At 33.5% G+C, this 26,890-nt stretch overlaps 4 protein-coding genes and 1 long non-coding RNA gene across 5 annotated transcripts in view; 3 read left to right on the top strand and 2 right to left on the bottom strand.

Moving 5' to 3' along the window:
* The first annotated feature begins 520 nt into the window (after positions 1-520).
* Positions 521-3,702, top strand: LOC106123481 (putative N-acetylglucosamine-6-phosphate deacetylase). Its single transcript, NM_001312721.1, is given in 6 exon segments — positions 521-830; positions 923-1,197; positions 2,088-2,306; positions 2,393-2,528; positions 2,663-2,839; positions 3,179-3,702. Coding segments are annotated over 6 exon segments (1,197 nt in total). The 5' UTR covers positions 521-625; the 3' UTR covers positions 3,364-3,702.
* Positions 3,703-7,076: 3,374 nt separating this feature from the next.
* Positions 7,077-17,996, bottom strand: mei-P26 (E3 ubiquitin-protein ligase meiotic P26). Its single transcript, XM_013319817.1, has 9 exons — positions 17,839-17,996; positions 15,366-15,537; positions 14,984-15,128; positions 13,522-14,899; positions 13,169-13,449; positions 12,646-12,834; positions 11,932-12,100; positions 11,392-11,624; positions 7,077-11,008 (listed from the first exon to the last, which is right to left on the bottom strand). Exons 2-9 carry the CDS (start codon positions 15,476-15,478, stop codon positions 10,904-10,906), a joined length of 2,613 nt encoding a protein of 870 aa, XP_013175271.1. The 5' UTR covers positions 15,479-15,537; positions 17,839-17,996; the 3' UTR covers positions 7,077-10,903.
* A 989-nt stretch (positions 17,997-18,985) lies between these two features.
* Srp9 (signal recognition particle 9) lies at positions 18,986-20,040 on the top strand. The gene is made up of 2 exons (XM_013319600.1): positions 18,986-19,286; positions 19,913-20,040. The coding sequence occupies exons 1-2, from the start codon at positions 19,146-19,148 to the stop codon at positions 20,006-20,008; spliced, it is 237 nt and encodes a 78-aa protein (XP_013175054.1). The 5' UTR covers positions 18,986-19,145; the 3' UTR covers positions 20,009-20,040.
* Positions 20,041-20,059: 19 nt separating this feature from the next.
* LOC106123342 (uncharacterized) lies at positions 20,060-20,720 on the bottom strand. The gene is made up of 3 exons (XR_001228155.1): positions 20,399-20,720; positions 20,252-20,312; positions 20,060-20,128 (listed from the first exon to the last, which is right to left on the bottom strand). It is a non-coding gene; the product is annotated as an uncharacterized LOC106123342 (long non-coding RNA).
* A 409-nt stretch (positions 20,721-21,129) lies between these two features.
* Positions 21,130-26,890, top strand: part of LOC106123593 (transcription factor Spt20 homolog) — an 11,632-nt gene continuing 5,871 nt past the window's right edge. The window contains exons 1-10 of the mRNA XM_013320002.1: positions 21,130-21,331; positions 21,417-21,668; positions 22,223-22,378; positions 23,188-23,424; positions 23,948-24,169; positions 24,742-24,891; positions 25,184-25,493; positions 25,762-25,901; positions 26,309-26,391; positions 26,557-26,617. Of these exons, the coding sequence (XP_013175456.1) occupies positions 21,296-21,331; positions 21,417-21,668; positions 22,223-22,378; positions 23,188-23,424; positions 23,948-24,169; positions 24,742-24,891; positions 25,184-25,493; positions 25,762-25,901; positions 26,309-26,391; positions 26,557-26,617 (1,647 nt within the window). The 5' untranslated portion in view covers positions 21,130-21,295. The remainder of the gene's footprint in view (positions 21,332-21,416; positions 21,669-22,222; positions 22,379-23,187; positions 23,425-23,947; positions 24,170-24,741; positions 24,892-25,183; positions 25,494-25,761; positions 25,902-26,308; positions 26,392-26,556; positions 26,618-26,890) is intronic.

Genomic DNA, 26,890 nt, shown 5'->3' with positions numbered 1-26,890 from the left:
ATGCATCCATCCATCTATTATATCTAAACATGAGCAGGCATACGGGAACTAATCTTTTTATGCTAGTCTTTAAAATTGATTTTAGTCTGATGATGGCAGTGATTTATTAATGTTTTTGTTATTATAGTCCGAATAATTTAGTAATGTCCATACTGGAGTTCGGCAGCGCCTTTTCACATTTAACAGCAATGGTTTATAGATGACTAAACATTGTATACTTTTCAAGTTTTATATAAAAATATATGAAATTAATTTAATTATCCTGCATAAATAATATCCTAATTTTAATTAAAGTAACTATTACAATACTTTTGAAACTGAGCACAGAAGAATGTTAAAATTAAAGTAAATTAAGTTAAAAATTAAATTATTATGTCACTGTCATCAATGTCAAGTTGACAATAGCTATCAAATTAAATACTTTTGTTTGTTTTGTTGGAAAACACTTTACCCGTATTTACATATTGTCCTCATTTCTCTTGAACATTGAAATGCTTTACTTTGCAATCCATTCTATATAAACCTGATATAAACTGTATCTGTGTACCGTTACGCGCGGACTTTCATATAAGAATTTGTTGTCCTAGTAAGTGTTCGTGTAACTTATAAATTAAATCTCTTTAATATGAAACCTAAATCAGGTTTAACAAGATTCCATAACTGTAATATCCTTCGTGGTGGAAAAATCATCAAGGAAGATTTATGGATACGTGACGGTAAAATAGTAAACCCGGAACAAGTTTTTTACGTTGAACAAGCTGAAGCCGATATTACCATTGATTGTGACAATTTACTACTTACTCCAGGATTTATTGACATACAAATAAACGGTAAATAGACAAATAGTATTTTAGTAGCTTAAAATAATTTTATAAAGTTGCAGAAGACATATTAATAAAATATTTAAAATCTTTGGTGTCAGGTGGCTGGGGTATTGACTTTTCATTCGATTCTGACAATGTTGAACAAGGAGTTTACAAAGTGGCAAAAGAACTCCTGGCCCATGGTGTCACATCATTCTGCCCGACAATGGTGACATCTGACAAAAATAAATATGCTTCAATTCTACCTCGTATCAAGAAGACTCCTGGTGGTAAACATGGAGCAACAATATTGGGAGTCCATCTTGAAGGACCTTTTATAAGCTTAGCAAAGAAAGGTGCACATTCCGATGACTATATTATTAATCCAGATAAGGTATGCAATACTTCATTTTAATTGAAAAATAACAGTTTTATATTTTATAAGAAGTCAATGTGTATTGGAACATTATACTTAGTAATGTCCATGACCTCATACTCAGAAAGCCTAAGATGAATATATTTGTTGTAATATTCTAATAAGTTATAACTTCTCGACAATTATTATTAGACCTAAGCTAGAGCTATTTATTACATTTTTGATACAATAATATTTTCAAATATCTTTAACATTCTAAAAATCTGAAGCATGTCAATAAGTAGTTGTTTTTTAAAGTGGATGATGAAACACTTATTGTTTAAATATCCAGAGCAGATTCATTTTATTTTGCAATGTTCACTTCTAAAGCAAATTATAGATATCATATCATGACCTACATTTGTAACTTGCTATCTTGTTCATTGAACTCTTAATCAACACTGTTATTTACACAGCTAGAAGTGTCTCATCTTAAAATCAATAATAATACATTTATTACATATTAAATATTATATTTTATTATATTCAATCATCACTTATGGTTCATAAATATATTCATCTAGCTATCAATGTCGATTTTTGCAATTTTAGTGTATCTGTTGGCAGTCTCTAGGCTGTCATTTGCAACTCTGTTTAAGCGGTATTGAAAACAAAATAAATACAAGTAATAAGTAGCCTATATGTTCTTCCAGACTATGTTTTACATATAGGCCACATTCAAAAACACTCATCCATCTAAACATTCACATTTATATTAGTAACATTTATTACAATGTATAAATGTTTTGATTATTTCAATGCTGATATCTAACTACATACTTTTAATAACACTGATGATTGAAATAATACAATAAACTAAATTGTTTTATTTTGAATACAACAAAAAAATAAGTTTATTGTATTTTCAGGGATTAGAATCACTTCGTGAGATATATGGCTCTCTAAATAATGTCATCATAGTTACCCTAGCTCCGGAATTACCGGGAGCTTTGGATGCAATCAAGGGACTAACAAGTCTTGGAATTAAAGTTGCTCTTGGTCACTCCACTGCTAATTTAGCAGATGGTGAAAAGGCAGTCAAATGCGGAGCCAATTTGATAACACATTTGTTCAATGCTATGCTTCCAGTAAGTTGAATCGCTAACATAAATATTAACTTAAAAAGAGCACAGTGTTTAATTAAAGTTAATTACTACTATTGTTAATTGTCTAGTTTCATCACCGAGACCCTGGTCTTGTGGGACTTCTTGCTACTACAACTGAAAAGCAAGTGTTTTATGGTATCATATCGGACGGTATTCATACTCATCCAGCGGCGCTTCGTATTGCGTGCAGAACTAACTCTGACGGTGAGTATTCCTTAAATTAAAATATTATACAGACGAATTGAGAACCTCCTCCTTTTTTCTCTTCTCTCCTCCATTAATTTTGAAGTCTGTTAAAATATGAAATAAAATAGAACTTTATGTAATTCTTGTGACAGGATTAATTCTGGTAAGTGATGCGGTGGCTGCTCAAGGATTGCCCGACGGCACTTACTCCATCGGGCCGATGTCCGTCAGCGTTGAGAACGGACGCGCGTACGTTGTCGGCACTAAAACATTATGCGGCAGCACTAGCGCCCTCGACGAGTGCATTATTAAATTTAAAGAAGCTACAGGTATATTGAATTTTAATGTACATGTCATACGCTAATATAAAGAGGAAAGACTTGATTGTTTATTTGCATTCAAAAGGATCCAAAACTACTGAACCATTTTGAAAAATTCTTTCACTGTTGGGAAACTACATTGATTACTAGATTTTTTAATTGCTTGCAGACGATGAAAATTAAACATTTTTAGCTAGTTTAGTCCAGAACAATTTTATTTAGTTTTAATAGTGTTGCCAATCTTTAAATTTAAATGGTAACAAAAAAAAAATAGAATAAAAAAAAATATGAAAGGATCAACACATCTCTTTTATAGTTACTAATCTATTAATGTTTCTTTTGTTTCAGATTGTTCCTTAGAATATGCGCTAGAAACGGCTTCGTTACATCCAGCCAAAGCGCTCGGTATTGAGCATATCAAAGGTAACTTAAACTACGGTTGTGACGCTGACTTTGTTATTATGGACCCTAAAACTCTGAAAGTCCTATCGACTTGGATAGCAGGGGAATGCGTGTACACTGCGCCTAAATGATTTTAGTATAGTAATTTTTTTAATTCAATGAACTTATGTGCTTTATTATAAATAGATCAAATCTATATTAGATATAAAGATGTGATTATGTTGCTGAGATATACTTAATGACAACATAAGAGGATTTAATATTTTTAATTTTTATTTTATAATTAATAAAACAAATTAATAATCAATAAAATAAAGAAATTTTAAATTACCTTAAACCATGTAATGGAAATAATTTGTGATCAAAAATCAGTTCTATCAGAACTGTAGTGGTAAGTAATGGCGGCTTAAATTCGAATAGCTTACAAAAATAATGTGACAATGTAATGGTTACCAGTGAAAATTTATTGTTATTTTTCTATTGTATTATACACGTTAACGTCTGATTTTTATGTTTTATTTTCGAATCCTTACATATAATTTGCTACAATAATCACGTGTTAAGTGGCGGTAAAATCGTAATAGTATGAAGGAAGGTGCGTAGTACGCATACAGTATTATCTTAAAATGGCAATTATTTTTGAATTTGGAATAAAACAAGAATATTTAGTGGCATGGAAAATCTTTATTGAAGTAAATATATTTATAAAGTCAGTACAATTTAAGTTCAATAGTTTCCAAAAATATTAAAGTGCAGGTTGCTGATCACCTGGCAATGTTAAATATGATTATTTCTTAATTAAAATACAAGCTAATATTGAGAAAACTGTAATATGTGAATAATAACATGTATATACCTAAATAAAAATCATGACAAAAATATATTTTAGGCAGGCTCTGAATTATACTGCTCTGTGATGTTATTAACCTGGCCACAGTACACGTGAATTTTTTTAACTCCGCTAAATTACGTGAAAGTTCGTATCGTCGCGCCGCGCTTGCACCATTGCAACAACTTACACAAATTCTCAAGTAACTTCGGCGGACAATCAATTTGGTCAAACTAAGATGAACAACTAGTTAAAAAGAAACCTTTTCCGTCCACTCGTGTTCAACGAAAGCTATGTATAGTCCGAACAATAAAATCAATTCCCCTACAGCTTGAGGCGTCGCGTCGTGGACAAAATCAGTAGATAACGAGTTGGGCATCTTATTTTATAATAAAACCAAGTTTACAAACTACGCAATGTATATTAATGTATACAATATTACTAAGTGTATGTATGTATATAATGTAAATACATTTCATGAAAAACAAAATAATATCATGGAATATTCAAAGAGCCAAAATATTTGAGATTAACTCTACCTCGTTACCAATATAATTCTAAGATCTAGGCACAATGCAGTAGAGACTCCTGTATTGAATAACATGTTTCGTTGAGAGTGGGACAAAAACACTAATACATCAATCGACCACCACCGCGCAAGTCGACTCCACTGGACACATCATCTAGACTGCGCTCCGAGCTCTCGCGGCCACGTCATTTCACGTGGACATGTTGTGCAAGTACTTGGATACAAAAGTAAAACGGATAGGATATGAAGCGGGTAGAGCGTGTAGGGCTCTTTGGAGGCAGACCAGTGCAACGTGTCCAGCGGCCGGCGCCGCACTCGCCGCGGCAACACGCCTTCGAGGCAGACTACATCTAATTAAACTTTAACATTTACAATGCTTTCAAATCTTCACGGAGGGTATTGTCTGTTAGATATTTCGTGTCTCCGTAGCTTGCGGTCATACGTGTAGACCGCCTAACTTTACAATACTTTTAACAGATTTAAATTATTGAGCAATATATATACGACTACGAGAATACAATAGACATTTGCTCGGCTGCACCAACTTTACAAAAACTTCACGTAAACCCGAAGGTCAAGAACCAATGCACACTCCACAAATGTCAATTTCGTATCATGAATTAAAAATTAAAGTCGTAAATCAAAATAAGAAATCTTTGGAACTAAATTAAAATATGCATTCGGAACATGCAAATTACAATAGAAATCAAAATTTAAATAAAAAGATAAAACGAAAAACTCAAGTTTGTAATAACCTAAGATATAACTTAAATCTAATTTGAAAACAAAAGCCATTTTACGTAAATCTAAACGAATACAGGATATCACGGGGATTAGTAATTTTAATAAAAACAAACACAGTCCTCACATATGGATGTACAAAGTGTACATAAACATTAGGGGCCGGTGACGGCAATGTCCATGTACATTCTGTCCACATTGTCGCGTGCGCTAGCCTGAGTGAGTCGAGTGACAAATGTATACATTTGGTATGATATGTTTTGTTTTTACCGAACAATTTGAAAAATGTCTTAATGGCCGCAACACGAAAAAAAATTATGCTTATAGTTAGAAAAAAATCAAATCAATTAAAAATAAGAAACTACAATACGTAAATACCAAGAGTTGTATATTAAAATATTTGTACTTTTACTGACTAAAGGAAAAACATTGGCGACTGCTAATAATCCTACAATTGTAAAAAATAATAAACATGTATAATGTATGTAAGATTCAAAATGGTCTTCACAAATTCGTTCACTCTAGACGTGGAATGCAATTAGAATTCTTTAACAATATTAAAAGGTATAATAATATATTAAATTTTTATAATCAGCTCAACAATGTATATAATCTATAATAATTTAAAAGCCTAGATCCAAACTGTGATATTTATTGCACAAGCACTCATGTGGCTTAATAATTCCAAAGGGAACAGAGCTCACAACCTCATGTTTTATGTTGTTCTGAAATGTGGAGTGGAAAACGAGCGATGCTATGCGAGACGGCCTCGCACGCCGCCTACTATAACTCTTGTAGTACAGAGATCACTATACTTGTCGGGCAAGCAGGTGATCAGCTTACTGTGTCCTAACCAGACCGAAACAACTTAAATGAGTTTAAATTAAAATCGCCGAAACCCACCCAAGTGTTGTTACGCGGTCCGAAACACATACATACTGATACATATACATTATTGAAATTTACCGTCGCAAACTCCACCGAAACTATCGAGCTGTGCTTCGTGCCACAAATCTAGGCAATACGCCCACCTCCAATAAGGGAGGGTACCTTTTGAGAGCTCACCTTGTGCGCTGCGAACCCTACGACTATCGCATTAATTGGCACTGAATATGTCTACAAGCGAATTATTCCAAAACTATCCGAAACCCTATTTAGAAACGTTTTAAACAACGGCGAAAGACGACGAACAATTACGAGCTTTAAACGGATAAGAATGCAGCCTTCAGTGCCATATAATGTGATAACTACAACTACTCTTTATTGCTGGATACATAAGGGAATATAGATTTAAGAGAAATATATTTACCAAAAATTGTTTTAAAGTGTATATATAGGTAACTTTTAAAGATTCCTGAGAAAGGCTACTGTAATGTACTCTAATGATACAATTATTATCAAGAAATGTCAAAGGACAATAGATACCATTTGACCCGCCATTACTCCGCGATTACGCCACGCCGGCTTCGCGCACCCACGCCCCTCCCCCCGCGCCTGAATATCCATTCAAAGTACTACTTTCTACGAAAACATCTACATTCACTTCTACGTTAATCCATGGCAAGAACAAAGGAAACGTTGTCAACGATTATCACCAAAATAATTACAAGTTATAATAATAAAAAAGATAATACTTTAATTAATACGGCAAATGAACGCCGACAATATTATTTGAAAATTGCGCACATAGATAAGATATTTAAACTTCAAATTTATTCATATTGAAAATCACACATAAAATAGTATAATTTGTAAAATTATCCAAAACCTATCACACCACTTTTAATAATTTTATGCAACCCTAAGCAATATAATAAATAGCGTCAAACGCTCCCTTTGGGGCTTTCAAAACTTTCCTATCGGTTAAAATATGTCACTAACTCAAGAATTTTGATCAATGGACAACAAATAAAAATTTCTTTATTATATAATATTAAACCCTGAATATTAATAAAACAAAATAAAATTGGCAACAATTAGTAACTAATTTTTACGTATAATATACAATAAAATAATTACAATGTGCATGCACAAATATCATATGAAAATAATTTGGCAGTAAAAATTCGTAACTCTAAAGGCCTAAAAAACACACTGGCCAAAATACTATTTAAATATAGGCCCGGAACATATTAAAAGGAAACAGTAAAATGACAAAATCGGAGTATTAATCACACCTATCATCCGCGAAGGGTATGTATAGACTCATTTTAACCTAGTTAAAATAAACAAAATAAAATTCCCTAATACTATCGGGACAAAAATCCTGAAACAAATAACTTAAAAAAAAACAATATGAAAAATAAACCCAAAAGTTACTCACTAAATAAATAGAGGATTCAGACTCAACGTCAAAATTCAAATTATCACTGCTGGCTTGTGGCCCCTGACCCCCCAACCCCTCCACAACCCCTCCCCTGAACATCTCCTCCCGCGGCACAAACTGTCTTTCACAATGTTGAAGTCTTGTGTTGGAAGTACACGGAGCGCATACAGAGAGAGCGTTCTGGCGTAGTGACGTCAGCGAGGTGGGCGTGCCCTCCACGTGAACATCCGAACAAAACACGCATTGTTCCTATGTAATACTAAATCGATCCTAATCTCTATAAATAATATTAATTTGGTAATGAAATAAAAAAATATTTTCTTTCAGATACGACGAGTAAAAAAAACTATACTCTAAGATCTGACAAAAGGAATAAGTGGCAAAGTTTTTATTAAATATAATTAAAAATCTGCCATTATTAATATACGTACTAGGATACCAGTAACATCTCACTGTATACGCTTCGTTGTTGTCTCTATATTGCTGATATCACATAGAATGTCATTAATGTAATTAAACATTTTAAAACTGTTCCAAAACACAACATATAAATCAAATATTACTAATTAAGTACATAGGTTAGATTATATATTTATAATGAATTAATTATTAGAATAAGCTTGTGATAATATTATGGCCCAACAACACTCGTATGCGAAGACACGCGACGCGGTCTGCGTGGCGAGAGTCTACATCACCGCACATACGACTATTGCTTACAAAATCAGGAACTTAAATTGTTCAAATTATTATTATTAGCGCTAACATCTGTAAGAGCAAAGTATAATTGCTTTGGCTGTTTGTTTAATTTAGCAGAAACAGAGATTAGAGAGCATGGCATTAAATTATATATTAACAAAATATCACATATTTCAGGTGGTCTGGTTAAGTACTATATTTTTGAAAACTTGGAACTTAAAAGTTTACATTGTAGTACCAAATAATGGTCAAATAAATTAATTATATATAGAACGAGAATAGTATAACGGTGAAAGATAAAATTTTTGGTAACATTTAATAATTGAAAATACGTGTACAATTTTAGCTCGCGAGTTGGAAGACGATCTTTAAATTTTCTCATCTATCGAGACACTCGAGCTATTCAATTGACCATTATTTAGAATTACAATCAGGATATTCCACGCATTTACCAAGCTTTATTTAGTCCGACTCGCCTCTAAATACAGAAAGTGAGGCGGTCGTTCACAATGTTACCATGTAAAATTGAATAACGCATTTTATAAATGACGCACTGATCTAAAAATTATGAATCTCAATTTTGAATATTAAATGTGATTAGCTAGAAAAATATATAATTTTGGCGAACTGTATACGAATTCCGAACATACATATAGATATTTATAAAAACAAAATGTTTATAATGGCACATTCATGAATACCAATCGTCTAGACTTGCGCGCACTCCTCATCTATACAACAAAACATTTTATATACGTGACAGTGGACTGATTATAAATATTTTATTTACAATTAACGCAAAAAAAAAGCTTTGAGCAATGAAAACGGAATAAGATACCCACAAATATATAAAAAAGATATATCCCGGTGTAATTGGTGCTATGTTTAAAAATTACTATCTAAAATAATACCCCATGAATAGTCATGTTTAATGCTTTTAAAAGTAAATTAAAAACATTTATATATGTTTTTTTTCAGTCCACGCTACATTTTAAAATTCGCCCGCCGTCTATATTTTGTGTATATGCAAACGGCTGAATGTACAAGAAAATGCCATATAAACTAATTTTCGATAAAATACTTTTAACTATCCAAATTACGTTGTACAAAATTATTGCAATGTTATTGAGTCGTAATCCTCGCATCTTAATTGCTCATGTCAGCTAATCACCAGTGTAATTTCATTTATAACAACCAAATCCTAAAATATCTTCATCAAATAGCCTAACCAGGACAAAACCTTTCAAATATAGGCTCTCAAAACAAGAGTACATGGAAAACATTTTGTATAGACACAAGAATTCTGTAAATGGTAAATATATTTAACGGACAATATATAATATTGTATACGCAATTAACCTAAACTAGATGGCACGTTATTACAGTGTCGCCTCCTTTGGTCATAATAACGACTAAAAATTTTGTTAACAATAAACTCAATTGTGCGTTAGAAATGTAAACACAATCACACAATTAGTCTCCGCCGGCATGTTTAAATACAGTGGCTTTTCACAGCCGATGCACACCTGTACAAAGACGTATTGCCATCCCACTCTTTCTCTTAGAAAAAAACAGGGAAACCAATATAATCTTGTACAGGGTTTGAGGCATTGGAAATCCACGGTTAACAAATAAAATAGAAAAAAGATAATGAACTGAGATACAGGGGGTTTAATATATTTGTATAATACGCTTGCGTAAGTTTCAATATATAAATGATCGTGTGATTGTGTTACAAAGATCAGAGTAGTTTCGGAGCAACGCAACAGTTTTAAGGCGACACTCCTACGCGGACCTCTAATTGACATGTATTATTAACTTCACTCGAACTAGGAACCATACCAGCTGCTAAATTTAGAAAGAAAAACTAACTCCAGTCAGTCAACGGCTAAATTTCGAGTTTTAAAAACAGCAGTTTGATATAATGACAAAAAACTGCAACCAGCCACTGAAGTTCTTAATATTTTAAATGTTAACTATTCAATACGTTGAAAATTATTTGGCTTATTGCGACGATAAGATACAAATTTAACAGCTATGGCAGATAATACGGTATTATAGATCCGAGACCGAATATGTAAAACTTATCTTTTGACTGGAACATAAAGTATAAAGTAAAATGAATATATTATTAGCCTAACCTTTGGATTTTCTGTTACTATAACTAAATGCAACCGCAATATAAACTGAGACATGAATATAAACAAACCAAAACAGTACGAAAGTATTCAGTGCTTTGGGTATAATTACATCGATGATCCTCGAGCAGTGATACCAATTTAATCTTAAAATTCTACACATCAACAACTTAATCGATATAATAATCAAGTTATAGGAAAAATTGGAATCACTGTAGTTCACTGCATTTGTGGACAATGATGCATTATCAGACTAATGCGAATTTAACACAAAATAACAAAAATAAGTAGTCAAATACTGGTTTAGCAAAAAGTTAAGCTTTGTAAAATCAGCAATTAAATATAAAAATAAAGGGAATAAATGTGAGATCTTGTCGTATGCAGACTTACAGACGCCGAGCTATACGCCTCAGACTATATATAGGGTGTTCAGGACTAGAACGTGGTGATTATTCTTAGCCAGAGTGACGATATAACCTTCCGAAGTTATCTTCAACCCGCAACAACGAGAAACCTGAAAACAACATACATTAAAGCCCTTCGTACACAAGGCAATGTAAATCTTCGAAACCTGGCAAGTTCGTCGCCGACATTTCTATCTGTCCGTCATCCTCAAACACAGTCGCGAGCTGTTTGTCAAGAACGTCTTGAGAAAAGTCGCTGCAAATTTCAAGATGGCGGAAATCCATTCAACGTTGTGTATGGAATGCGCGCAACGCGATTCTCGTAACACCATACAAAATTAGTATCGCCGATTTACGTTGCCTTGTGTACGAATGCTTTAAGATTACACAAAAAACTATCACTCGATAACCCGTTTGCCCCAGGTCGTGGTAAGTCAAGAAGTTGACTTTCACACACAAAATGTGTTAAAATTCAGTACAAAACCAGACATACCTTAACATAAGGGCATTCAAATTCAGTGACGAGAACGCCATCTCGCGAGAAGACCGCGACGTGGAACTTGTTGCCGTGCGAGTCTCCGATGAGCACGTCGCCGGCGTCCGACACGTCGATGCCGTTCGGGAAATTGGTCACGTTCTCGCAACCGATGCGACGGAGGAACCTGCCCTCCTCGTCAAACACCACAACGCAATGCCCCTTGAAATCGCACACGTAGAATTCCTTGCCTGAAAGAAAAATTAAAACTTGCTTTAAAATTTTATAACTAATTTTGCCCCCAACTCCGTCGACGTGGAATTAAAAAAAAAACTTAATCAGCAACCTCTGTATTTTTCCATACAATGTTCGTACATTCGTTCGGTACGTTCTGGAGTTACGTAGTAACAAACATCCATCCATTTATTATTATATTAATTCGCATCTATAATATTAATAAGATTATCATCAAATAAATACTATTAAAATTGGTCTGAATTAATATTGAATGACGCAAATGATGAACAGCTACGTATGATCTTATATTAGTAATCTCACCGCTAATAGCGATATCGGAGGGTTCCCGCATGCACTCGCTGCAGTCGAACCAGCTCAAGAGGTCGCCCTCCTCCGACAGAATGAACACCGTGGGGGTGACGCTGTCCACGGCCACGATCAGGCCCTCCGCGGTCACCGCCAGACCCGCCACGATATCGATGAAACGCACCTTCAATCATTATACATTGTTTAGTTTTTTAAATCTGAAGCAACTTAACACATTCAATGCTGGAATTTAACGTATTATAGTGAGTTCGCAATTAGTGGCAGTGAACGTGTAATAACATGTTGACTTCTTATGTAAATGTGCAAACTTGATCAAAGGTACAATTTCTATTTTTTAATATCGATTCTACAACCTAAGTACATTTGACAGTTATTTACGATATCGGTTGTTGTCATACTTCTTCAATGGAGCATTAAAAAAAGTAGCATATAATATGCCGAGTGCATCATCTGTCTTCCCGTCCAAGCCCCGTCAAAATCGGTCCAACCAATCCGTATTACTCGTAACAAATGCGGCCTTGCGTACATACACACAAACAATAATAAAAAAATGGTTTTTAGTTATTAGCAACGCAAATACACCATAAGTAGGATATGTCGTTACATACACAGACTCCAATTTTATTAATATAAATAGATTGATAAAATAATCAGTAAGTGCCCAGCTTCCGCGTCGCATTTGTATACTTATGTGTGTTTGATACTTACAGCAATTTTCTTGAGGAAATGACCATTTTTGGTGAATATTTGCATGCGAGACCTTTCATTGCCACGGTCGCACACCACAAACTTGCCGGTGGCGCGCACCACGGCCACCTTGCGCGGGTACCACAGCTGGCCCTCCTCCTTGCCGGCCACGCCGAAGTTGAACTTGTGATTGCCAGATTTATCGAACACCTACGATACGATGAGATATTTTTAAATACTTTTATTATTATTAATGGAAACAGTTTTGGTAACGATATTATAGATTATAAAAAAATATAATTGAACAAAACTTTACCGTAGCACGCGGCGTAAACGTGAGATTTTAATTAGGATAAATACGTAATACGACCTTGCCACGCATGAAATATAGTGTACACAAGTACGTAAATATTTCACACTTTGGTGAAATTTGCAACTTTTTTGTAAAAATCAGGAAAGAAACAGTATAGTCGAAATGTGACATTGTATTCTAATAGGTGAAGGAACAAAGAAATTAGGAAATGAAATGTATGAGAATACTGACGGTGATACGATGGTTGTTGGTATCAGCAACAATGATGTCTTCGTCATTTCCGAGGCAGAATCCGTGCGGCGAGTTAAACTGCCCCTTGCCGCCGCCCAGTTGGCCGAACTTGAACCGTATATGCATGGGCGTCGCTTTGGTAGCGCGGACCAGCGGCGCGGGGGGAGCGACCAGCGCCGCCTCCTCCGCCGCAGTGAGCAGCGGCCGCCCCGGGGAAACACCGCGGGGACCCACCGGGCCGATACTGCCCACACCTCCAACGCTTCCAAATCCATTCACCTCTGTTATACAAGAGCGTAATGGTTACCAAATCATTCAAAAAAATAAATTGCTCATGTCTATATTGTACTCACCAGTGTTAAGTCCAAGTTTAGCGAGGGCTTGCAAGTTGTTATACGCTTGGGGTGAATTAAGGTCGCCGGCTAGTAATTCGGCTAAAGTGAACGGTGGGGCCGGCGAGGCGTGCGGCGTCTGTTGGACATCCTTCTCGGCGATGCTTGCCAATTGTTGCAAATTGTATTCGACCATAGATGGCAGGGCCGACACTCCGCCGACGCCGGGCACCGCGCCCACTCCAGTGACACTGTTCACATTCACTACGCCCTGCATCACGCCCGTGTTGGTCACTCCGGGCAAAGGTACGCCTAACCCAGGCACCCCTCCTACTCCGGGAACGCCTACTAAGCCGCCGTGCCCGGAAACACCGGTCACTCTTCTGACGTTCCCCAGAGGAAAGTCATCGAACACAGGCGCATTGGTTAAGGAAACGGCAGGCGAATGCGTATTTGATGAAATGGACATCATTGACGCAGCCTCACTTGCGCGTTTCCTCTCCTCGGCACGCGTGGTCTCAGTGCGAAAGGTGCCAAAGGTTTCTTCGGTTATGGCATCAAATTTTTCCAACCTTGTGACAAATTCCAACGAGTAATCAATATCGAACTCTGGCGATCCCTCCAACAAGCGCGCAAATTGCGAGGCGACGGTTTTCTTCAGCATTACGATCTCGGTGCCGTCGCCGCGCCGAAGCAGCCGCGTTGCGAATTTGCAAGCGCATTCAATTCGCTGGACTGTCTTGTCGACGCGATCGAATAAGTCCATCACCTTCAACTCTCGTTCCTTATGTAAGCGTTCGAGTTCCTCGAGAGCCTTTTCACGGCGTCGCTCGATGGCGGCTTTGTAAGCGCAGTAGGCTTCGTTGATAACGCCTTCAGCCTCGTCTCGTTGCCGCTGGAGGTCTCCGAGTGCATCGTCGAGCTTAGAGGAGGCGCTGCCGGCTGCCTCAGCTCTGGCATTCGCTTGCATAATAAAGTTTCGTAGTTCAGCGCGAAGATTTGGTTCGGCATCCACAATCCTCTCACAACGGTGTTCGCCCACCTTATGATCAACCGTGAGGCATTCGGTGCAAGCGCCTACTTCACATTCACAACAGTAGAATTTAAGGCTTTCACCGACATGGCGAATGCAAAATATTGGCTTATGAACAGCGGATTTCTCCTTAGAAGACCTGAGAGCATCAAAAGGGACAACTCGGTGGTTTTCGAAGCACCTCATAAACTCATGTGCAGAGTTGCAATTCGAGCAGAGAAAATGCGAACAATCAGTGCATCTTGCTACAGCTGGTTCTTTACTTTTGCAGCAAGTGCAAACAACGGATTGATCCATAGAAGAAACATCCAAGATGTTAGTGAGAACATAATCGGAAGGTAGTGATGCAGCTCCTCCACCAGGCATCTGTGCAACAAATATAAAACCAATTGAAAAATAAAAATAAAAGCAAGTCATATTAAAACCTTACAAAACATTTTATATTAGCACCTTAGTTTCTTGCTTGCACAGGGGGCATTCCACAGCCAGATCAAACTTCAGGGAATCACCTGCTTCATTCACCATCAACTTGTCAATGCAAGCCTCACAGAACACATGGAGGCATGACAAAACTCGGGGACTGCAAAGCTTGTTACTACAAAACAACACATCAACAATTAGAGGGCAAAAATAAATGAAATTATACAATAAATTATACTGCAAAATATAACTATAATATTTTATCAATTAGTTAGTTTTAGCAATCACTATTAAAAACTGTACATATTTTTCTTATCTGTAGCCTAAGCTATGATATATTATGGTTTTTTCTATAAAGTATGGCAAAAATGTAACCCATGTTTTTCTTAAATAATATTTTTAAAAAACTCACTCGCATATTTTACAGTTTTGTTCCTGCTTGCCGTTGTCAGGAGATTCTAAGGATCCATCTTCCCCAAGGCTGACTAACCCATCACCATAAATATCCCCATTTATTTCCTCCATTTTCACTTATAATTATGATGGTGTACAATCTAAACTGTGGTGGCTTGCTCAACAAGAATCTGCAACAAAATTTAAAAAAAAAGATGTTCAATCAAATTAATTCAACAGACATCACAAAAAAAAATCCTCATTACCACAAATAATTATAAACATAGGAAGAAATGAATAATCTCAGATTATCATGAAATGTCATCATGGCAATAGAGATTCAATCATAAATAAAAGCAACAGAAAGACACTGGGATTTATTGAATACTGACAAACAATTGATATTCTACCATATTGCATGTGTCTTGTGTTGTTCTATTCTTTCTTTCCCCAGTATGACTATTTCATTGCAAATAATGATAATCAACATTATTTGATATATTCATATGAAGAACCAAAACCATCATAACATTTTTATACTCCTTCTTCATTAGTATTAGTATGTGTTTACATAATATTTACTTCAAGCAATATATGTATGAATTATGTTATTACTCTACCAATTAATGTTGGTGATTTTTAAATTGACTCAAAAGCATAATATGCAAATTACATCAACCAGGCAACAGGAAAGAGAACCAAACAAAACACTTAATTTATACTATAAGTAGCATGTGCTACAGATATTTGTTGTGTAATAATCTTATGAACTATTAATAAAAATATTTTTTAATACTTATCCTACTTTCATAAATTCTTTTTTAAATTTTTAGTCAATCTTTTGAATTGGATGTAACTACATTATTCTTTTAGTCAAATCAGTTTGTATGATGATACCTATATCAAATTTTGTAATAATATTGATTTTGTATAATTTTGTCTAGACGCCCATCTTCGATTTATTTATAGTATAATCTACTAAATTATAGCAGAGAAACCCTTTCATTATTGATATCCATGTTGGGGTGGTTGTATAAAAAAAACGTCATCTATAATTTTGTAATAGTGCTAATGTCATTTTATAAATTCAATATGCAATTGGCAGTCTTTATGATTTGTCTAGACAAATTATGAACTTTCCTTATACAACTTGCCAGTAACATGTAACAAACATACATAGATCATTACAGTTTTAGGATTTATATATAATATTTTAAAATATCTTAATTATCCTTAACACATACATCATATCAGAGGACAGTTTTGTACTTAATTCAATTTAGCTAATATAGATAATGTATTAAACATTGAAAATCAAAAGAATCTCAGAAGTAGTGAGTTATTTCTGTTATACCTAAGCAGTAACTAAGTCCAAATCCAATAAAAATCCTTATCCTCTCATCACTTCCCTTCTTGCTATTCCTCCTAAATCCATAAAAGACTATTCAACCATTTCTGGCTTCAGAGGAAATGAATGGGTAGATGTTGATGCATAGAAAAGATAAACCTCCTTATCATGACATGACATAAATTTAAACAATGATGAGGCTAAAATAAATGTAATAAACTGTAATTATTAAAAGAGTAATATTTGAATAGCAAAAACAATTGAATTGATGGTAAAACTTAACTATAATCATTATAAAAATTAACTATAATCAATATTGCATATCTTCACTCATTTTTTGTGATATGTAAAATGAGTCATTCACTAAATTCATTAAAACAAGGCAAGAGGAAAAAAAATAAAAATTGAAAATAACCAATGCATCACAGATACAAATTCACTATAGTACCAAATTTACCTATTTTTTGGGTATTGATAAATAATGACTACAAATTTAAAAATTTACTGTGATCTCTTCATGTCTTTATATAGTTATAATTTTATATATAGCTAAAATAACAGTAATAACATAATCCTCTTTAGCTACAAGGCATATTTATTTCATTTGTTTTTCCAGTTTATTGAAAAAAAATGTAAAATTTCGTGCATAAACAGATTTAAGATATATATGAAATGTCCAATTAGACAATTGGAAATCAAATAATTATCTAGACAGCTACTGACATTGTGGATACTATATATCTTATATGCACATAACTTATAGTGCTTTTATAGTTGTAATTAAAACTTTATGAAACGATGGGCACATATTTTAATAATTTATTTATCTAGAACCTTTGAAAATCATGATTTAATACCACCTTAAGTATTGTTCTTTTATTCGCGAATTATGACAATCAATTCGATGTTCCGATAACCAAGTTATGTTTAGATAAATTTACTTAATAAAAACAAAACAAATGTAATTGAATCGATAGGAATATACATGTACATACCTACGGCTTACGTACATACGAAAAACGCAATGCACCATGCACGATGCAGACACAATGGCGAAGGTCGATGTTTCACATTAATATGCAAAGTACTGAAAATGTTTATGTCCAAAAATAACATAATTCTAATATTTTAAGGATTTACTAACCTTTTGTAGATATTCTGCGAATAAAGCAGATACTGAAACACGCAGTTTGCTCTACCACGCCGTAACTAGGTGAATATTCATCACTATGTAAATAAATAAAAAATGAGCATCAAGCTTCAACAGATATTTTTTTAAATAAAATACTTTATTCGATTAATTAAAAGTAATGTTTTGTCAAGTTCTCATTTTAAAAAGACATCACTGTTGTATTGATTTTCTTCTCTAGCGCTTTTGTGAAATGTTGCCATAATAAAAACTTTTTGTAATCAATAAATAAAATTTAGTAAAATGGGGTGAATAGATATCAAAGTGTGAATAGACACAAAATTAGAAATAGTTGTATACCATGATATCGAATGTTTTCCATTTGTTAATCAACAAATTACTACAACTATGTTAGTACACAGATAAAATCAGTGATTTGTTAAGGTATAAGGCTTTTCTCGTTTAGTTTTTGTTCCATTTTCTTCACTGTTTAATTTCTGTTCCCCCGTTTTGTCATCAACGAGCAACGAGTATATAAAGTAATTGTGTTTAGCACTACATCCATTATGTAGTTTTATTTTTTGCAATTACTCAAAACATTAAAAGGCATTTATTAAACAGAAAAACTGTAACATAAATTAATTTTTCAATTCTGATTTTATGATATACTTGATCATCGTCAGCGCAGAATTAATAAAAAAATTGCTTTAATATGCCTAAGTGCATCAGCTACCTTATCATCAAAGTGCCGTGTGCCGTCGTATTCGTCCAGCAGCTCCAAAGATAGCCTGGAACAATCTCGGCCTTGCCGCCAGAGAGATGGACAATTAAAAAATTGGGTTTTCGTTATCAGTTATGTATCGTCTACTTGGTCAGTACAAGTGGCTCAGATAAAATGCATTCGCTTTAAGCGGGATAGCGACAACATGTCGCGACGATCTTGACAAACATGTTGTCAGCGACTGGTTTTAGCAATAACAGATTACAGAGATGATAGAAATATCAACGACGCGCGCGATATACGAACCTCTGCGACATTGAATTAGTTGTTTAGCGACTAAAATCGCTATGTTTCAAAGGTTTATGTTGCCTTGAGTATGTATAGAGGTCAGTAACATAGACTATATAAGAATACCCGCGTTTGTCAATGTCATCTCAGCCATAAAAATAATTGTCAAAGTCAAAATATGTGTCAACGTGTTTTGTTTTGATTCAAGATACGATCTTAAAATTTTCGAATCTATTTATTTAATCAATCCTCTAATAAAATATATCCTTCCACATCTTTTCATCGTCACAACGGAAAAAACACGTATTAAAAAATGACGTATATACCAAACTGGGAAGAATTTGAGAAGTCTGCCGAGATGTTGTATCTACGTGATCCAATAAACACACGATACAGTATGAAGTATTCACACTCCAAAGGTGTATTTTTAGTGAAAATAACGGATAACAAAAAGGTATAATAAATTGCATATGATAAATTTTGTAAACTATTTTAACTTACCTAAAGCATTTTCTTAAATCGGTAAAATAATTTTGAGTCGATATATTAGGATTTACTTTTATGTCTTCTGTATTCCAAATGATAATTTATACTAGAGAGTGACACTTCCCCTTGCATTAGGACACTTGCAATAAATAAAGAAATTGGTCCCATTGATATTGGTCATAGATTATGTAGTATAGTACCCAAAATTTAAGTTGACAAGTTTCTTTGGAACAAGCATTCTCTTCTGTGTATGCAGAAGCAAGCGGGGGGTATTAAGTGTAAATATTATACCTACCTTGTTGCGATCCAAGCCCTTAGCAATAGACAAACTGCATTTATTAAAGATAAATTCCAAACAATTTCTAATAAATCATGTTTTATCACATAGCTACTCTAATTATAAAATGTCACTTCTCTGTATCACAATTTTCACAATACAATGTTTGAAAACTCCACTGTTTTCTTTATTTTGGCTTTATATTGAAATTGTAGCCCTTATACATTATAATTCAAACTTCTCCAAATGTGACTTTAAGGCAAAATAATAATTCAAATTACTATGTATGTTTTTAAATCAAAAATTTCTCATTTCAGTGTCTTCAATACAAAACAGAAGTGCAACAAGATGTGAGAAAAGTTGATAAGTTTATCTCCAATCTCATGAGACATATGGCTTCAAATGATAACTAGTGCAATGTTAATAAAATATTTCTTATGTTTAAGAAATTTTATTTACTCTGATGAATAATGTCCCTTATTGGTATTTTTAAGTGTTTCAATAATGATGGAGTGTGGAGGAAGTCAGAGTATCTGTAAAATTTAAGCAATAGTTAGCACTTAATTTATGTATTTTTATTAAGGAATAATATTTAAATCAAATTAGATTTGGAAACACTTCTTTAACTCAATTTCAAAGAACCTCAGGTTAGGTACCTATTTGTGACCAAGTCTCACATTAAATTTACTTCATTTTCTAATATTCATGCCAGTTATGCTGCTGAAACAAGAAAAATATAATGTTAATACATATTAAATAAAAATCATATCAATATTGACTTAAATATGTATACAATACTCTACTTTGATGACTTTTGACTTCACTGCCTTGTAATTTGCCAAGAATGGTAAAGAGCTCCTAGTTTTGCTACATTAGTGTTCTTCATCTCATACTCCAGTCTTTTAATGGTTATCTGTACAGTCTCTCAGTATAGATTCCTCTAACGAAATCTACTTACACTAAGTGGTATCTAATCACTTAGCTGTGATTGTGGTAGTAAAAACCTACATTTCTACTGACCGAATAGCCATAATGTGTTTATTGAGGTTTGCTAATATAAGCAAATTTAAACGTTTTTTAAACACCAATATATTGCTATTTATTTTTCAAGGCGTTAAAAAAAAGTGTAATGGCCGCCGCGTAAGAATTTGAAATTTGACCATCCTCTATTTACTTTGTTACAGGGTTGTATTGAAATATTAATCAATCCTTTTATGTTCTTATAAAATAGAAAGAACTTATAATTATTTACTAAACATTCGCTTTAGATTGTATAGCTTTTTAGATTTGTATTCAAATTAGTGTTTCAATACGTGGTTAAAAAATTATTTAGTTTTATATTTTTATGAATATCACAATAATTATTTTCAGGTTTTATTAAATACGCCCAATAATAAATTTAAATTATTAAATAAATTTTAATCAAATCAACTACTTCTTTATTATCTGTAGGTAGAGATGTGAATATTTGAAATTATAGTGCTATCTGTTGCACAGCACTGACAACTTTCGACAGAAGTGTCAAAAATGTTGATGGACATTGGACATGTTATTTTACTGTCATGCAGTGTGAAACATAAATAAAGCGTATTAGTTTTCTATAAATCATGACTTAATACTCAGGCCTAAATTGTTAAAATGAAATAATACTTTTAAAAACGCAACTGCCACTTATATATTTCTTTTTAATTAATGACATTATGGATGGTTTAATTCACGCGGCATTGGAAGCAGAGGCAAGTGTTATAGTAGTTTATCAGTGTGTTTTCTAGATTTAAAATCGTTTCTAAAATTAATCGACTAATAATATCTAAATTTCAGGTTATACTTAATCGGGTGAAACATGCAAATGCGAACTTAACACAATTTGACAGTGGTGTCCCAGACCATAAAATGACTTGGACCCATGAAAAAATACACTTAGCAGAAACAGTGGATGACAGCAGGATGAAGTTTCAAAGGAATTCAACAACTTTATCTACCAGTAAAAGCTCAGAAAAATTTGATTTATTTAAAAAACTTCATGAGTTGTTTAATGAGTTAAGTAGAGATGAAGCGTCACAAATAAATTATGTGAGTATTGATACTGTAGTAATATTACATTTGTAGCAAATTCAAATATTTTTTTAAAATTATTCAACTCATTTATATAATAGTTCTTTAATTTTTAACAGTAGATTTTGAACTGTTAAAAATATGCAAAAGATATAGTGTAATTCTAAGTAGAATCATTCCTTATTCCTAACATCTAAGGACATCATATTTATTTTTGTGAATTACTTTTTAATAGAAATTTAACATACATTGTTAAATGTTCAAAAACTGATATACTAACAAATAAATATTTATTTTAAACTACAAAAATTAATACAAATGTTATTTTTAAATATTTATCTAACTAAGCGGTAAGCTGATGCAGAAGATAAATTTCAAGATAAGTGTAATCAATGTAAACATATTTACAATGAAACATTATATTGTTAGTTTGTATAGAATTACATAAATACAAATAAAATTGTCTATATTATTTGTATTTTGAACTTGGTTTATTTAAGTTATTTGTATATATGTTAAACATAAATATATATACAATAGGAATATATTTATGATTATAATTAATATTTCAGCAAGGACTTAAAACCACATCATATTTATTAGAGAAGTTATTAGCAACATATAACCTCAATACTTTAATAATTAATTTATATCCTGGCAATAAAGGATATTCATTATCTTTAAAAGTTAATGGCAATACACAATATATACAGCCACCCGAAGCAAATGTAAGTATATAAACATTATTTATTCTGTTTTTAGGGTACTTACAAAACTTATTTTAAAACTTTCTCCCATAATAGTGTTAGAGAGTTGAACATTAACATATGGATGAGTAATATTATTTATTTCTTACAACAAAAATTACTTGTTAAATTAATTAAAATATTTTGTTACACAGATCCTTGTTACTTTGTTCCATTAATACTTATAGTTAAATTTATTCAACTATAACAAATTTATAGGCCTGTATTAGGTTGATGTAATAAAAACTAAGTCATATCAGATTTACAATGAGATTTGAACTTGCAACGCTTCTAATAGGGGTCTTGTAGACAGTTTCTGTAATATACTACTTTTGAAAACATTTTTAAAGGAAGGCAGAGATTATGTGTATTTTCTCAGAAATGAGAGAGAGAGAGAGGGATTATATGAAAGTTTTTTAAAACTTGTTTCTCATGAATCTCAATACACACCTTGGTATGGATACACAAGAATAGTAGTAATCAACTACATTATTTTTTTAAATTTAAATAAATATGACCTTGGATCTGTTGTTTGTGTACATTCATATGTGATATGTTTTCATTTAATATTTTTTACAAGAAAATGTTGCAGCAGCTATCCTAAATGTGTTAGGGATTTCAAAAAAAAAATTCACATTTGCATTTATATTTTTCAGAAATATTAATCATATTCAATCATAAAACGAAAGAAAGCTAAAATAGACTATGTACTTATGCTAATTTTAATTATTTATTTATTTCTTTGATACACAATGTTTAATTATAATTTTATTGTAAAGTGTTTTAACCAGATATCAAATCAAGAGGAGACATTAATAGAGACACCTCGGTGGCCATATGAAGAGGAAGAACTGCTAAGTTATATTGATAATGAGGAATTACCAGTTGTTCTACTTGATCTGTTGGAATCGGAACACTCTTCACTTTTCTATTCGGGTTGTATCATAGCCCAAATACGAGACTATCGACAGGCATATCCCAGTTTTCTATGTGATACTCATCATGTTTTACTAAGGCCAACTAATCAGGTAATTCTACCAAAGGTAAAGGTTAATTATATTTAATTTGGAGTTAAAAAAAACTTTAATACTATCCAATAAAGTTAAGGTTTTACATCATTACTAGCTGTCGTCTGTGAGTCCGTCTGAGCGGAATAAAAAAAATCTTATTAATACTTTATGTGTTCTTCCAAACTATGTTCTATATGTATGCCAAATTTTCATCGAGATCCGTTCAGCTGTACTGAATGTACCTTCTAACATGCAACCATCCATCTAAACATTCGCGTTTATAATATTAGTAAGATTTAATACTATTAAATAAAGCTAAATGTAACAGATAATAAGTCAAAATTGATTATAGTATATGGGAAGGATTAGAAATTGTGGTTTTGATAATGTAATTATATAATCTTTGACTGGAAACTACCTCATCTCTATCATTTAAAAAAACTAATATTATCTCATATTTATTTCTGCAGACAATTTATTTTTAAACTTTTTTATAATCTACTTTATATGTCAGTTTTGTTATAAAAAATATATTTTACAGAGTATAATCACAGATGCCATGTGTATCGGTGGCAAGTGTGGATGGTCGGGTGAGGAGCGGGGAGCCCTGGAGGCTGTGGAGGCTGCATTAGTGCATGCATCAGCCCCACCACTCTGTCTAGATCCCCGGCCTGCAGTGGGTCTGCTAGCAGCTAGGTTACATGCCGCCCCTAGACTCTTTAATACGCCTAGGATACGGCGGCAAGCACGACGGTTTTCTCAGGTAATTAGCTGTACTTTTGTATTAAACTAGGTAGACTTATCCGCCTGAAATACTGTGTTAAGGTAACATTTTAAGATTCTAGACCAGTCTTTCCCAAAGTGGCCAATAACGCCCCCTTGTGGGCGCTGCAGGATTCACAGGGGGCGGTAAGAGACCCAGAAAGAAAATGGGGGCGTTGGGTTGAGGCCTGGGGGGTGATTTGTAATTTTATTTAGCTAGGAGGCCTCTTAGACAACCACTGCATGGGCTAGCGACTCTCAACAACAATAATGAATTAATTTAATTTGAAGTTATAGTGGTTTTTAAATATGTGAAAATATGGGGGGCGCTAATAAAATATTTATTCTCAAAGTGGGCAGTAGACAAAATAAGTTTGGGAACCACTGTTCTAGACTATCCATGTACCAAGTTTTATTTAAGACGAGTGAGACAGACTGAGTTACTTTTGCATTTATAATATTAATAAGTACTTAATTAAGGTAAAGAAAAAGAATAATAATTTATTGAGTTGGACATCACAGTTATATAAATATGAGTTTTTTTTTGTTAACCAGATTTTTTTTTAATTTCAGGTGGCAGTTAATAGAAAAAGAAAATTAGATCAATTCACACACTACCATGGTTTAGAGTTATTGGAATTAATACATAGGCAAAGAGCTAAGAACAGACAAACGGTACCTCTTACTAGACTCACATCTAAATATCCTAAGAAACCACCCGAGGTAATTGTTTTTTTTAATATTATTAATCTGTCTCTCTACATAAATAGGTTCTAATGATTTTTTATTCTATAGTATTATTTAAAATACCTTTATTTGATACTCGCCGTCGCACGCGGCTTCGTCCACGCGGTAATGAAAAAAAACTATTTAAAAGACTATGTTCTACATCTATGCCAAATTTAAGCAAGATTCATGCAACCGTTCTGGGGATAGTTTCAAACAAACATACATCCATCCATCCAAAAATTGGCATTTATAATATTACTAAAATGTCATTGTTAATTTTTTATAGGTCTTCAAACCAATAGAACCACCAAAAATGGATCCTGTACCATTAATTTTGCCATCGGAAGCGACCGCTCCGTTGCGGTTAGCGCGCGCTTACGAACGGCCGCGACCTACGTCAGATTGTCAACCGCAGCTCGTAGAGGAGTACATCCTCGAGACTGAGAAGACTTCGCCCCACGCTAGCGCTGGCTTCTTCCATATAAAGCTGTCAATACTACAAAGGCCATCTGATCAGGAGTTTCTCGGAGAGCTTTATGTTGACAGAGATCATGTTGAAGGTGAAAGAAATGGATCAGCGTGTCGGTTTACATTAGGTAAGTCACGTTTTTATACATTTGATAAGAAAAAATAATGCGTTTTATTATTTCTAATTAGTATTTTTAAATGAATAAATAAAACAGAGCAATTAGATTCCTATAAGATGAAATATTCTTTTCGTTGTTATCTAAATCTGATATCAATTGGTCCATAAGTAAACATGGATGGTGAAAAATAGAGAAAAAAACAATTTAATTTAAATATTGACAATTTTTATTAAGTGTTTTGTGAGGTTAAGGTTGTAATTGAGGTTTTTAATTTTAGGATCAAGACTTCAAGCCAATAAGTACATACAACAGTTTACGGAGATTTTTACAGAAGAAGGTCGTAAATCAGTCAGGATAAAGCACATAGTACCGGGACAGTTGCCAAGAGTATCCTTCACTGGTAGCATGAGAGAAATGGTAAACAAAAATGTAATGCAACTTCTTTTTTTTTCTTAATCTAATTTTATTTCTTATTTCATTATTAATGCTTTAGCTTAGAGTTTAATTTCCTAGATGTTTTTATACCTTTAAATTTAATATCAACGTTCCTTAAAATACTGTCTCGTTTTTACCGTTCTATTTTTGAAATTTGTTAAATATTAGCTTTTCATAATGACTCCTTTCGCACGGAATAAAAAAAACTTAGCAAGTAGCCTATCTTTTTCTCGAGACTATATTCTACATCTATGCCAAATTTCATCAAGATCCATTGACCTGTTCTGGATATATCTTCTAACAAACATCCATCCATCCATCTAAACTTTCGCATTTATAATATTAATAAGATGTAATGCGGGAACATATTCATTTTATTATTTTTCTAGGGACAGCAACTATTGTTACAACAAAGGTCAGCGGCTGCTAACAATTCCACAATTCAAACGCATGCAACAACCGTCCCTGTTGTGTGAGTTATAGAGATTATTTTTGTATTACACATATTTTAAGTACATCCAAATACAAACTTCGACTATAGACTTATAGTACAAAATTTGAGAGTACTGATGTGGACAAATTGATACCAAGATCACAGAAGTAAATGTGACCCAAAAGTTGCTAATTTGCTTTACAGGACGTCCGCAGTAGCGCCCACGCCCAACGCCCACGCAAATGTTAGACAGCTGCCCATTCTGGTTAGTGGAGATATTAAGTGGTAAATTTTCTCATATGTGTCTTACACATATGTGAAGCTGTAATTATTAGTTAGATTAATTAACACATTAGTATCGAAATTTACTTAATAATAAATTAATCAATTATTTTCTTTAATGAAACTAACGAAAAATGTAATAGCAGGCTCAACTACAACAAGTGGGTAACGTCGGCGGCGTCGCAACTGTGGGCACGGTCGTGGGCAACGTCGCGACCGTGGGCAACGTGACCGCCGTGGGCAGCGTGCCTGCGGG

Source organism: Papilio xuthus, unplaced genomic scaffold (genome assembly GCF_000836235.2).
Source record: "Papilio xuthus unplaced genomic scaffold, Pxut_1.1 DF826115.1, whole genome shotgun sequence".
NCBI lineage: Eukaryota > Metazoa > Arthropoda > Insecta > Lepidoptera > Papilionidae > Papilio > Papilio xuthus.
Note: the sequence above shows the minus strand (reverse complement) of the source record. Positions and strands in the feature narration are given on the sequence as shown.